Genomic DNA, 14,308 nt, shown 5'->3' with positions numbered 1-14,308 from the left:
CTACAATGTGAATTCCTGTTTTTTTTTTTCACATTCTGTCTCACAGTTGAAGTGTACCTATGATGAAAATTACAGGCCTCTGTGCAAGTTCGGTGGCTGACTAAATACATTTTTGCCCCACTGTAGCTGCATCAGTTTAGCTGTCGCCTTATAAAATGTGTCGCTCATTCTATTTGTGTTCGGTCTCAAAAATGTAAAGTCCTGTATTATAATTGTTGTCTCTCACAAAGTGATTAGCATTGTCGTCGCTGGATCTGTGGTTCCTACTTCCACGTCACAAATCACTTGACTGGCTTGCTCATTAACTCTGAAAATGCCTTAATATAGATATTATTTCAATATTCGCAAACTTTTGGAATCCAATTAAAGAAAGATATACATAATGGCTTCACTATAGATGCGACTTGTTTTTCCACTCTACTGGTGCTTTTTTTTTTGCCACGCCAAGAGGGACAAGCGGTAGAAAATGGATGTACGGATAGAACAGACCTGGGCAAATTAAAGCCCAGGGGATGTATGCGGCCCAAAGCTTTTCAATCTGGCCCGCCGGACATAAACTGTAGCTGCCAATATGATGTGCAGTGATTTTTTTCAAATGACGGTAAATGGAACTAAACGAAGTAATTCAATGGTTGGAATCTGCGCTTTTGCATGACATACTAGTTACTATGGTCATCTAATTAGTTACTATGGTCATGTAAGTCACAGCAGCCCAGACGAGGTACCAAGCCGTGTGGGTGTATAGCGTTTCCACAGAGTGTTTCCAGAGCAGCCAGTCTGAAAAGCAGGTGTCAGGGACAGACGAGGAAGGAGATTTTAACAACAAAATTCTGACGCTTAGTGATATATCAGATTTTAGGGGTTTTTTTGGGTTTTTTTTACCTTTAGCGGTCATATTTGGCTGTTTGTTGCATTTTTGTTGCGTTTCGCTTGATTGTAAAATATGTCGATCAAGAGGGGGTATGACGTACATCCGTTGCCAATATTCAGTGTTTTATCGTTCGTAGTTAATATTGTAGAGCCCGCATTCTTTATTTTCATGTACGTTCTGGGTGTCTCATTTAATTAACCCTTGTGTGGTGTTCATATTGTTGTTACTCAGCCAGTGTTTGTGGGTCTGATGAACCCGTTGCATTTTGTGGCTTTTAAAGCCTCACAAACACTTTTACGTTAAAATACTGAATAAATCAATCAATGTTTATTTATATAGCCCCAAATCACAAATGTCTCAAAGGACTGCACAAATCATTACGACTACAACATCCTTGGAAGAACCCACAAAAGGGCAAGGAAAACTCACACCCAGTGGGCAGGGAGAATTCACATCCAGTGGAACGCCAGTGACAATGCTGACTTTGAGAAACCTTGGAGAGGACCTCAGATGTGGGCGACCCCCCCCCCCTCTAGGGGACCGAAAGCAATGGATGTCGAGCGGGTCTAACATGATGCTGCGAAAGTTCAATCCATAGTGGCTCCAACACAGCCGCGAGAGTTCAGTCCAAAGCGGATCCAAGACAGCAGCGAGAGTCCCGTCCACAGGAGACTGTAAATGGGTTGTACTTGTATTGCGCTTTTCTACCTTCAAAGTACTCAAAGCGCTTCGACACTACTTCCACATTTACCCATTCACACACTGATGGAGGGAGCTGCCATGCAAGGCGCCAACCAGCACCCATCAGGAGCAAGGGTGAAGTGTCTTGCTCAGGACACAACGGAGGTTGGTACTAGGTGGGATTTGAACCAGGGACGCTCGGGTTGCGCACGGCCACTCTCCCACGCCGAACAAATGTTTACCTTATCCTAATAAACATCTGTTCAGTATTTTAACGTAAAAGTGTTTGATTGTGAGGCATTAAAAGCCACAAAATGCAAGGGGTCCATCAGACCCACAAACGCTGGCTGAGTAACAACAATATGAACACCACACAAGGGTTAAACAATTTTGAATTCCATTCCGCTTTAAAGGTGGCCTGTCATAACGTTTTCAGCATTCAATCAGACATTATTGTGAGGTTTTGTATCGGTGTTCCTAAAAATCAAATATACCGGCCCACAGACGCATTTCTACTCTAAATTTGGCCCTCCGAGTCAAAATAAATGCTCAGGCCTGAGATAGAAGATATTGGCACTTACCTTTGCTGCAGCTGAACATTTTTAGCATAAATGTTGAAGACTTAATGTATTCAAAGTTACATAACCACACAATATGGTGCCGTGGCACATATACAAACTGAAAATGGACACAAAATGTCTTCAAAACCACATTTATACACTTCTGCAGCAATAAATAAATAACTTAGATTTATATCACGCTTTTCTAAAGCGTTTACAGAGAAGTGGGACTCAACTTTCATTCACACCTGGTGGTGGTAAGCTACATCAGTAACCACAGCTGCCCTGAGGTAGACTGACGGAAGCGTGGCTGCCAGTTTGCGCCTACCGACCACCACCTGTCATTCATTCATCATTCATTCACCAGTGTAAGCGGCACCGGGGGCAAAGGGTGAAGTGTCCTGCCCAAGGACACAACGGCAGCGATTTTTGGATATCAGAAGATGGGAAGCAAACCTGCAACCCTCAGGTTTCTAGGCCATGCCGCCCCAATAACAACCCACCACTATCATTTGCTTTAAAGGCCTACTGAAACCCACTACTACCGACCACGCAGTCTGATAGTTTATATATCAATGATGAAATATTAACATTGCAACACATGCCAATACGGCCTTTTTAGTTTACTAAATTGCAATTTTAAATTTCCCGCGAGGTATCCTGTTGAAAACATTGCAGAATGAGGACGCTTATGTTGACGCGTGCTTGTGACTTCATTGGTTGGAGCGGACATGTTCTCCCAGCACCACACACGGCTAAAAGTCGTCCGATTTAATCACATAATTACACAGTATTTTGGACATCTGTGTTGCTGAATCTTTTGTAATTTGTTCAATTAATAATGGAGACTAAAAAGAAGAATGCTCTGGGTGGAAAGCGGTGGATTGCAGCTGCCTTTAGCAACCAAAACACAGCCAGTGAAGCTTTATAATATGGAACAGAGCGGTCAAGCGAACATGTATCTCTACCACATGTCAACCAGCAAGTTTTTGGATGGGAAAATTGCGATATTAAGTCGGCTCTTACCGGAGACTTGAGCGGAGTTTGCGTCAAAAAGGCAGCTGTGACTTTCTTGGTTCCTCCATGGCTTCCCTCAGAGACACTGGCGGTCACCGCAGCCCTCCGACTTTCAGGTATGACTTTATAATCTCACTAAAACAGTAGTAACACAAAGAGCAGATAAGGGATTTTCCAGAATTATCCTAGTAAATGTGTCTAATAACATCTGAATCGCTCCCACGGCCGGCGCCTTTTTTTTCCTTTCTAGTGCTTCACTCTAACTGTCCTCATCCACGAATCTTTCATCCTCACTCAAATTAATGAGGAAATCGTCGCTTTCTCGGTCCGAATCGCTCTTGCTGCTGGTGGCCATGATTCTAAACAATGTGAGGATGTGAGGAGCCCTACTACCCGTGACGTCACGCACACATTGTCTCCTACTTCCGGTACAGGCAAGGCTTTTTTTATTAGCGACCAAAAGTTGCAAACTTTATCGTCGATGTTCTCTACTAAATCCTTTCAGCAAAAATATGACAATATCGCGAAATGATCAAGTATGACACATAGAATGGACCTGCTATCCCCGTTTGAATAAGAAAATCTCATTTCAGTAGCCCTTTAAGTCATGTTTGCAGATGTTTTAAATTTAAACACTGTATAATCAATATCTTGTGCAATAACTTTGATTGATTGATTAAAACTCAATTTATTAGTAGATTGCACAGTTCAGTACATATTCCGTACAATTGACCACGAAATGGTAACACCCGAATGCGTTTTTCAACTTGTTTAAGTCGGGGTCCACATTAATCAATTCATGGTACTAGTGGTTGAGAAGTGTAATTTTACCAAAAACAAATTTTCCTTTAAATTTGAAGGAAGATGCTGAAAGCGCTAACATGTAAATGATATAGCTCTTTTTCTCAAATGACTCATTATCTACAACTTTAAGCCCAAGGACACAACGGCTGTGACTCGTATAGTGGAAGCGGGAATTGAACTTGGCACTGCTGTTTTATCAACCAGCCACACCGCCCCTCATGTCAGGTTTCCACTGTTGACAAATGTGTTACAATAGGTGACAAAAACCGTATAGTAAATGAATATTGTAGCGTCCCGTAAGAGTCGATGCTGCAGGAAATTCTGGGAATTTGTTCTGTTGTGTTGAGGTGTAATTTTTTCCCCAAAATGTGTTTGTCATTGTTTAGTGTGGTTCACTATATGGCACAGGTTTATGACAGTGTTGCCGTTGTTTATACGGCCACCTTAAGTGTGACATTTATGGCTGTTGAATTACTATGCCCTTCATTGCCCCTTACAGTGAGTATTCAAAATGAACATGTTAATAGAAAATTGCTATGTCAATAGAAAGTGATAGCGCTTCTTCACATGTTCAATTAAAGGCCTACTGAAATGAGATTTTAAACGGGGGATAGCAGGTCCATTCTATGTGTCATACTTGATCATTTCGCGATATTGACATATTTTTGCTGAAAGGATTTAGTAGAGAACATCGACGATAAAGTTCGCAACTTTTGGTGCTGATAAAAAAGCCTTGCCTGTACCGGAAGTCGCAGACGATGACGTCACATTGTTTATAATGGGAGCCTCAAGCAGCAAGAGCTATTTCGACCGAGAAAACGACAATTTCCCCATTAATTTGTGCGAAGATGAAAGATTTGTGGTTGATGATATTGATAAAGGACTACGAAAAAAAAAAATATATAATAAAAAGCGACGGCTCCATGCGGCGGCAGTGTGAGCGTTTCAGATGTAATTAGACACATTTACTAGGATAATTCTGGAAGATCCCTTATCTGCTTATTGTTTTAATAGTGTTTTAGTGAGATTGTAAAGACATACCTCGAGGTCGGATGGCTGCCGTGAACACGCAGTGTCTCAGAGAGAAGCCGAGGAGCCAAGCGCACAGCTGCCTTTTTAACAGCTACTGCAGGAAGACGAATAATCCAATGATGTCTCCGGTAAGATATATATCACAATTTTCCCATCCAAAAACATGCTGGTTGACGTAGAGAAAACATGTTTGCTTGACCGCTCTGTGTTAGAGCTTCACAACAAACCAAGAAACACCGGCTGTGTCTCTGTGCTAAAGACAAGCTGCAATCCACCGCTTTCCACCAACAGCATTGTTCTTTATAGTCTCCATTATTAAATGAACAAATTGCAAAAGATTCAGCAACACAGATGTCCAAAATACTGTGTAATTACGCCATGAACAGAGACGACTTTTAGCCGTGTTTGGTGCAGCGCTAATATTTCCTTACAGTCCGTGATGTCACGCGTACGCGTCATCATTCCGCGACGTTTTCAACAAGAAACTCGCGGGAAATTTAAAATTGCAATTTAGTAAACTAAAAAGGCCGTATTGGCATGTGTTGCAGTGTTAATATTTCATCATTGATATATAAACTATCAGACTGCGTGGTCGGTAGTAGTGGGTTTCAGTAGGCCTTTAAACATCAGTATTGTTCCATTCACCGCTATAATATCACCTACTTGAAATAACCTTGGGAAAGGTTCCATAATGTCGTTTAAAAGAAGATCTTTACTAAGACTGTGGCCAAATCGTAGTCTTGTAACCATATGTAACTGACTTATCAAAACGGGGGCGAAAAAAGCAGGAAATGTCGGTTTTTTTGGTCGAGGCAGAGTCGGGTTAAGCCAGCTTTTGTTCCGGAGTCGTCTTTGATCCGTCAGACGCCCACGTCACCCTTTAGCCTAGAAGAAGGTGGCAAGACCTCGTGTTCCTTTTGCTAAGATTGTAGATGTTCCTTTAGATTGCAGGTGACTCATGTTTAAACCAGATAGCTGCACGTCTGACAAGGGAAGCTTTATTCTGTAACTCCTGATTGCCATGTCTGATACTGACTTTTGTTAGTGCAAAATAAAAGTACGAGTCAGGCCTTCAGTACATTCATTGCAATATTCTCCAGAAAACTGCGTTGGCTGGCTTGTTTGTGACTCATCACAACATCAATTGCTGTTTGTAAAAAGACATGTGACACCCATACAGCATATAAACATTCATTTGCAGTCAAAATCATTTTCAGTGAAGTATGTTATCTTCATAGTAGACAGTATCAAGTACAACAGCGAGATCATTACTGGCAGCATGACGACAGAATGGTTCAACACCAGGGGCCACCACCCTGCCCTGAACATGTACAGTAATCGGCCCGGAAGGCTACTGGCTTTGCTTTTTGACATGGATGGACCGAGAAGGACGATAAGGCAAGAAGAATGCACCTCTGGTGTCTTGTTAGAACACGTATATCTTGTCTCTCTGGACGGCGTCAAGGTCGTCGTCCATGGTCAGGAGAACCTGAGTGCGAACGGGGGAGGTTACGCCCTAGTTTGCACCAGAAGACAACGATGGGCTTTACCAGGAAGGATCCGAACATGGCGATGGAAGAGAGGAAGTGCCAGATGTCGTGGTCGTCAAAGAAGGAAAGCAGGATGCAGTCTCGGTTGTGTTCACGAGACTCTGCCGGGGTTTTCTGTTGCGGGAGAAACCAACACAATGCTCACGCCATCAATGAAGCCTTAGAACGTTGAACATTAAGACTCAACTGTGCCTGTTTTTAAGTCGCCATTTGAACCACATTTATCTATCCTTGGAATTCTGGCTGTCATTTTTGATAATATATGAGCTAAAAGAAAATTATGTAAACGTGATAAACAGGTTCTACTCTTATAATGAGGTTTTAGGGATTTTAACACAACCACCCTCAAGACTGTTTGATACTGACCTAAGCGGTTTTGTCAGCAGAACCAATTTTTGCAGTGTCAGCAAAACTAGTCTAAATCTAAATCAGGGTGCACGATGGCTTCCCAAATGTAATACCGTAATATATATTTATACATATATGTATATATATACACATACATAGATATACATATATATATACATACAAATATAAATAAATATTAGGGATGCACCGATTAATCGGTAACTGAATATATTCGGCCGAATATGGCAAAAAAAGCCACATTCGGCTTTCGGTGGAATGAGTAAAAACAAGGCCGAATAGTGGCGTGTGACACAATTTTTTGACGCGGTGACGCAATCAACCAACGTGCAGTGACGTTGGGATATGTTGTGTACCTGTATAAGTGTATGAGGTTACAAGCACACACTTATTGAGATTTAGTGGGGCCTCTGTTTACATTATTAGCATATCTACTGTGGCTAAGCAGACTTTTGCCAAAAGGACAATAATTCATTTGTTGTGGGTTTATCCACTTTAATGCACTTTATTTTTTTTTTGGAATGCATGTTTTGTTTGAAGGCCTAATATAAATGAAAAACGTTGTGCTTTTTTTGAAAAGCAAAGGCTACTGGAATATTAAAAAAATGTCAATATTCAATAAAAAAAATACTTTATTTGAAAAACATGTCTAAATATTATTCTAGGCTATTTATGCAATATAAAAAAAATTGTGAAAAACTGCATTCATTACTCGGTATTCGGCCAAGCGTTTAAATGTTATTCGGCTTCGGCCACAAATTTTCATTTCGGTGCATCCCTAATAAATATATATATATTTATATACATATTAGGGCTGCGAATCTTTGGGTGTCCCACGATTCGATTCAATATCAATTCTTGGGGTCGCGATTCGATTATATATCGATTTTTTTCGATTCAACGCGATTCTCGATTCAAAAACGATATTTTTCCAATTCAAAACGATTCTGTATTCATTCGAAACATAGGATTTCAGCAGGATCTACCCCAGTCTGCTGACATGTTAGCAGAGTAGTAGATTTTTTTTAAAAAGCTTTTATAATTGTAAAGGACAATGTTTTATCAACTGATTGCAATAATGTAAATTTGTTTCAACTATTAAACGAACCAAAAATAGGACTTATTTTATCTTTGTGAAATATTGGACACAGTGTGTTGTCAAGCTTATGAGATGCGATGCAAGTGTAAGCCACTGTGACACTATTGTTTTTTTTATAAATGTCTGATGATAATGTCCATGAGGGATTTTTAATCACTGCTATGCTGAAATCATAACTAATATTGATACTGTTGTTGATAATATTCATTTTTGTTTCACTACTTTTGGTTTGTTATGTGTCCTGTTTAAATCGATTTAAAAAAAGTTATAATCGATTCTGAATCGCACAACGTAAGAATCGCGATTCGTAATCTAATTGATTTTTTCCCACACCCCTAATATATATATACATATATATATATATATATATATATACCGTATTTCCTTGAATTGCCGCCGGGGGGCTAATTAATTTAAAACCTCTTCTCACTCCTGCGCTTACCAAAGGCATGTGGTAAAAGTAAGCATGCGCTAATTATTTTAAAACCTCTTCTCACTCCGGCACTTACCAAAGGTATGCAGTAAAAATATGAGTGTGATGTAAGCTTGGACATTAAACCCTACTGAATAGCTCTTTATATTCTTCCCTTTATGCGATTTCAAATTACCGGTATTGAAATCAGCCTCCTCCATTTTGAAAATGATGACGGGGGAAGTGTCACTCGTAACGTCACAAGTTTGACCAGGCGGTAATACTAAGCGTGCGCTAATTATTTTGGGAAGTGAGTTTGACCAGACAGTAATTCAAGGCAGGCGCATACTATATGCCCTGCGGCAATTCAAGGAAAAACGGTATATATATATACACACATGTATATATATCAGACAAACATTACAGGGAGACAGAACAGGATCGCTGACGGGTCTGCCAACTTCCCGCGCCCCTTAACAAAAAGGTGAGATACAGGTAAACAAGTGAGGGGAATGGGAGAAAAAAAATAAAAGATTAAAATAAAATTTAAAAAAAATAAAAAAGATATTACATTTACATGTATGTATGTATATATATATATATATATATATATATATATATATATATATATATATATATATCCTGATGATTGAGGGAACCCCTCATGAAACAGTTCTGTAGAGATGAAGTAGTCTTGTGATTTTTTCCCACACCTACATATATATATATATATATATATATATATATATATATATATATATATATATATATATATATATATATATATATATATATGTTTGTGTGTGTGTGTGTATACAGTACTTCATGGTTCCCATGAAATGTTGTGTTTGTGTGACTGACCTGCCAGGTGCTTAGACCCTGGAAGAAGAAATAGAGCGCAAAGCCCCAAACCACGGCCGTAAACAGAATACACACCAGCGCCAGACACCGGATTCTCTCGCCGCTCCGCAGCTTTAAACATAAAAGCAACAACAGGTTAAAAAAAGGCCCTTGAACCTTTGCTGCAATGTTAAAGCACCTTCATGATGATGTAGAAGGCAAAATAGAGCAGAAGGTTACAGATAGCAATCGCCAGCAGATAGGAGGCAAAGTCGTTTGGCCTCTCGATGAGGCCATAGGCAGCACTGCAGAGAACGATGGCGTTACAAACATTCCGACAGGATGACTCAAAAAGCCCCGCTTACTCACAGCGACCAGTTGACTATGTTCCCCATGACCAGCAGGACCATGCGATCCTAACAACAAACACAAGAAACTGTCACAAACACATTTTCCAATCACAGTGATACAAAAATATGAGATATTACTTACTATGTACATTGGCCCGCTGCACTGTCTGATACAATCCGTGTAGACGATGTAGACCATCCTGCGCAGGATGCCAGAGTCTGAAAGTTAAAAAGTTAAAGTTAAAGTACCAATGATTATCACACACACTCTTGGTGTGGCGAAATTATTCTCTGCATTTGACCCATCACTCTTGATCACCCCCTGGGAAGTGAGGGGAGCAGTGGGCAGCAGCGGTGCCGCGCCCGGGAATCATTTTTGGTGATTTAACCCCCAATTCCAACCCTTGAGGCTGAGTGCCAAGCAGGAGAGGAATGAGTCCCATTTTTATAGTCTTTGGTATGACTTAGCCGGGATTTGAACTCTCAACCTACCGATCTCAGGGCGGACACTCCAACCACTTGGCCACTGATAAACCGATCATTTATATATTCATCATGCATAAACTAAATTGATGTCGTCCTATTAGCATATGCATGCGTCCTATAAACTGTTTTTACAGCCTATCACGTGTGACTGTTTATCGTTTATTATTTTGATGTATTGACCCCCTCCCCCAGGAAAAAACACGAATCCTCTGAGGACATTTGATTTTTAAGGGTGTCGAATGATCGTGTTAGTTGTGAATAATTAGAATAATTTTAGCACATTATTTTTTTTATAGGACTGTCAAACGCTTAAAATATTTAATCTCAGTTTTTTTTATGGTTAACTTACAATTGATCGCAGATAAATAAACATTTTCATCAATGTGCTTTTTTAAACTGCTCAACATAAAAAGAACAAACAGGCTTTTAAAGAGAATGTTTTTTAAAACTGCCATGTGTTGGCGTCTTGCCAGATTTTGGATTTTGTAGGAATACAGAATTTGTATTCCTGCTATAGGAGCACTTGCATTAAGAGTTAATGTTTAAGTACCACAGATAGTCACACTCACACTAAGTGCGGGGAAATTACTCTCTGCGTTTGACCCATCCCCTTGTTCCTTCCCCTGGGAGGTGAGGGGAGCAGTGAGCAGCAGCGGTGGCTGTGCTCAGGAATCATTTTGGGGATTTAACCCCCAATTCCAACCTTTGATGCCGAGTGCCAAGCAGGGAGGTTTGATCAAATAATATCACCGGTTAATTAACCCTCAGGGTAAAAAGGCTTGACTTTTTTCTCCTATCAGTATTTTTTTTTGTGTTACTCAAATACATGCGATTTTTATGAAGATGTCTTTATTTATGTTAAATTTAAAAATGTCAATGTTCAATTCCTTTACAGGTGTACAACACACTAGCAGTTATTCCAAAATGCAGTCCTTCATTTTTCAAAGAGAATGAAATATTTTGGACTCTTTATGTGTTTACTTTTTTGCTTAAATCTCTGGTTACAGGGAGACACAGGAAATGAAATGGCTAGTGTGTCCTACTGCTGGAGGTTACAATAAAGTACAAGTCAGCAAGTATACACCTCTAACCAACCACTCGAGTTAAACAATGTCCATTTTGCTTCACTGACATCTCTCCACTCATCGCTGTCTTTGCCAACAAGAGTCTTCAATAAATGTTCATGTATCCAATTTCATTTATTTATATTCATATTGCATTATTTTCTGCAAAACAGAGTTTTTTGTTTGTCGGAAACGGGTTAATTTTATTTGCACTATTATTCGTAGAACAAATTGCATTGTGTTTTTGTACTACTCTGGTCTTAACTGGACCTTTTGGAACAGATTACAAACAAAACTGAGATACCAATTAAGAATAATAATTTACAGAGGCCTCAGAAAGTATTATGTAAAAACTATGTACACAACAAACATTGTGTCCCAACCTGAATGAAGTTCATCCAAAGTAAAAAGTCAGGCCTGAGTTAGCCTTTCTAAGCCAAAAAGTGCATATTTGCATCATTTGGCCACTTGGTAGCACTGTTGACAAGTTTTGTTTTTTTATCACTAACAGAAAGGTTGTGTCATGTTTCATGACCGGTTTACTTTCACTTTGAAAACGCCTGCAGCAACTACAAATGAGAGGTGAATTTTATTGGTCATATATCTGGTTTTATTCGAACGATTTTTACCATTTAAAGACTTGTAGGCAGTTTAAGTCTGTAATGGGGCTAAACGATTATGGCCAAAATTATATCATGATTATTTTCATCAGTGTTGAAATCACAATTATTATTCATTTATTTAATGTTAGTTAAAAAACATTTTAGTGCTCTTTCAATTTCAAACAAACAGTTTGTGAACTAAGCTTTCATCTCAAAATAAAAATATATATAAAATGTACAAAAAACAAGGGGCTAACTAGTATGCCATTGCAGAGCGTGATCATAATGTGCAAACAAGTGAAAAAATAGGATTATGCACGGAAAGCACATAGAAATGAACACATTCATTGTACTGCTCACAGTATTTATAACAGGGGTAGGGAACCTATGCCTCTAGAGCCAGATGTGGCTCTTTTGATGACTGCACCTGGCTCTCAGATAAATCTTAGCTGACATTGCTTAACACGATAAGTAATAAACAATTCCACTGGTAATAACAGTGTTAAAAATAATGTTCAAAATATAAAAAGTTCTCATGCATTTTAATCCAACCATCCGTTTTCTATCGCACCTGTTCAAGATGTCGCATTAATGGTAAGAAGTATTATATTTATTATTGGTTAACTTTAGAATAACAATGATAATACATAGACTTATTATACTCTAAAAATGTTGGTCTTACTTAAAAATGCACGCATTTAGTTGTATTCAGAGTTAAAAAAATATTATATGTCTCTCACGGAAATACATTAAGAAATTTTTGGCTTTCATGGCTCTATCAGCCAAAAAGGTTCCCGACCCCTGATTTATAAAGACATATGCCTTGTGCCAAACAAAAAATTCTTCTGATTTGTCTTTCAAAAGTGAATGGATACAGGGTCCCTCAGTGCACTGTTGATGTAACAGTCATCTAGATTTTGCTCTTGTAGCTGATCATCGGGGCCGGTGGGGGGCGGCCCGCTCTGTTAGAAACCAGCTTTACAGCACGGGGAAATGATGGTGGTTGAGAAAGGAAATGTTGTTAAAGCTTAACGTGTTGTTGCAACTCCATAATGTCTTTGGATGTGCACACCAACGTAGCTTTGCCGTGCAACTCGTTGTGAGGCTTGTGGTTGGTCCATCCACATGGGAGAATTTCGGGGTTTCGGAAAACGAGCAGGAGTGTCTAGAGAACGGCCGGACGTGCAATCCTGTTTCGGAGTTAAAATGCGTGCCTGGTGGCACCCTGTGGGTAAGTCAATCTTAGGGCTGTGAATATTTTGGCACAACATGATTCGACTCATTTCTATTCACGGGGGTAATGATTAGATTCAGAATCTATTCAAAACTATTCCCAATACTTTTTAATAACATTGGGTGCCAGTTCTATGATTAACTACATTCCTCCATTAAATAGATAAACATCTCTGACAAATTGATATATTACTTTAAATAATTGCTTTTGTTTAATAAAATTCTACCCAAACATTTAATGAAGTCAATTACAAAGAAGGCAACAAGAGAAGTATCCCACACTTCTCTTTTCTAAAGTAAATCTGTACAGCAGTTATCGGTACATCTACATCAATATGATTTGCCTGAGTAAGAATTGTTACAAGTAAGACTGTTGATTAATTCGAAAACCTTTTTTTACATACTTACTTAACTCTGTGGAAGGGGAGGACACCGATGTAATAATGTAGTTATTTTTCCTAATATTTCCGGGAGCAACTGGCTGATCTGCCTTTAACCTCTGTTTGTTGTCACTCACTCTTACTCACTCTCACATGAGTCTACTGTCTATTGGTCGCTCTCTTGTGGTCGGCTGACTGTTGGTTGTGAATGTACTTAGTTTGAATGCAGTTGAGCCCTCTTTTTTAAATGTTAATATCGCCGACAATTAACCTCATTTAATTGTTACTGCCAAAATTGCAATCACGATTAAAATTATATTAATTGTGCAGCCCTAGTCTGTACTGTACATTTGATGCAAGTTTAAAGGTGAAGTCAAATTCTTCCAAGAGTTAAGTAATGAAGGATGAAAAGTGTAATCTATCGATGAACAAGTTTTGACTTTCCATAACGCTTGAAACAAATGTTATAGCGATACTTGGTTTAAATCATTCTATATAATGTACATATCTTACCAAGCCTCCATCTTCCCATGTAGTAAAGCTGTGTGCTGAGGAGCAGTGTGGCCAAAATGTGGATCACTGAGAAAACGATCCAAAACACAGTGTTTCCTCGCCCAAACACCTACAATCACAGACACACAGATTGTCACTTTGATGTCAACATAGCAATGTCTCTGTGTGTGTGTGAGTACGTACCACTCCAAGCACAGAGAAGAAGATTACACCGGCCAAGCAAGCGTAGGCAGTGTAAGCGCTTGCGTTGATATCCGGGTGTCTCTTCTGATACAACTTCAACATACACAGGCCAGCAATCATATACATGAAGGACGTGTCTAAAAAGACGACATAAAAAATTCACAAAATGGTTGAAAAGTGCGTGTTAATATTAATTTTACTAGTGTGCATATCGTCTTTCAGTGGACTCACAAACTTTGAATCAAACCAGTGTTTTTTGCTTCTG

The 14,308-nt window shown here is 39.2% G+C and overlaps 1 protein-coding gene across 8 annotated transcripts in view; it reads right to left on the bottom strand.

Annotated features, from left to right (window-relative positions):
- Nucleotides 1–5,947: 5,947 nt before the first annotated feature.
- The window catches only part of sidt2 (SID1 transmembrane family, member 2), a 30,465-nt gene continuing 22,104 nt past the window's right edge, over nucleotides 5,948–14,308 (bottom strand). For all 8 annotated transcript variants that reach the window (XM_061918963.1, XM_061918962.1, XM_061918964.1 and 5 more), the window contains 8 exons: nucleotides 14,044–14,180; nucleotides 13,861–13,969; nucleotides 9,725–9,801; nucleotides 9,602–9,648; nucleotides 9,432–9,537; nucleotides 9,254–9,364; nucleotides 6,516–6,629; nucleotides 5,948–6,454 (listed from right to left, as the gene is read on the bottom strand). In XM_061918963.1, coding sequence (XP_061774947.1) covers nucleotides 6,392–6,454; nucleotides 6,516–6,629; nucleotides 9,254–9,364; nucleotides 9,432–9,537; nucleotides 9,602–9,648; nucleotides 9,725–9,801; nucleotides 13,861–13,969; nucleotides 14,044–14,180 — 764 coding nt within the window. In that variant the 3' untranslated portion in view covers nucleotides 5,948–6,391. The remainder of the gene's footprint in view (nucleotides 6,455–6,515; nucleotides 6,630–9,253; nucleotides 9,365–9,431; nucleotides 9,538–9,601; nucleotides 9,649–9,724; nucleotides 9,802–13,860; nucleotides 13,970–14,043; nucleotides 14,181–14,308) is intronic.

The sequence above is a fragment of the Nerophis ophidion genome, linkage group LG13 (genome assembly GCF_033978795.1).
Source record: "Nerophis ophidion isolate RoL-2023_Sa linkage group LG13, RoL_Noph_v1.0, whole genome shotgun sequence".
Lineage (NCBI taxonomy): Eukaryota > Metazoa > Chordata > Actinopteri > Syngnathiformes > Syngnathidae > Nerophis > Nerophis ophidion.
The sequence above is the reverse complement of the archived record's forward strand: the minus strand, read 5'-3'. Positions and strand labels throughout refer to the sequence as shown.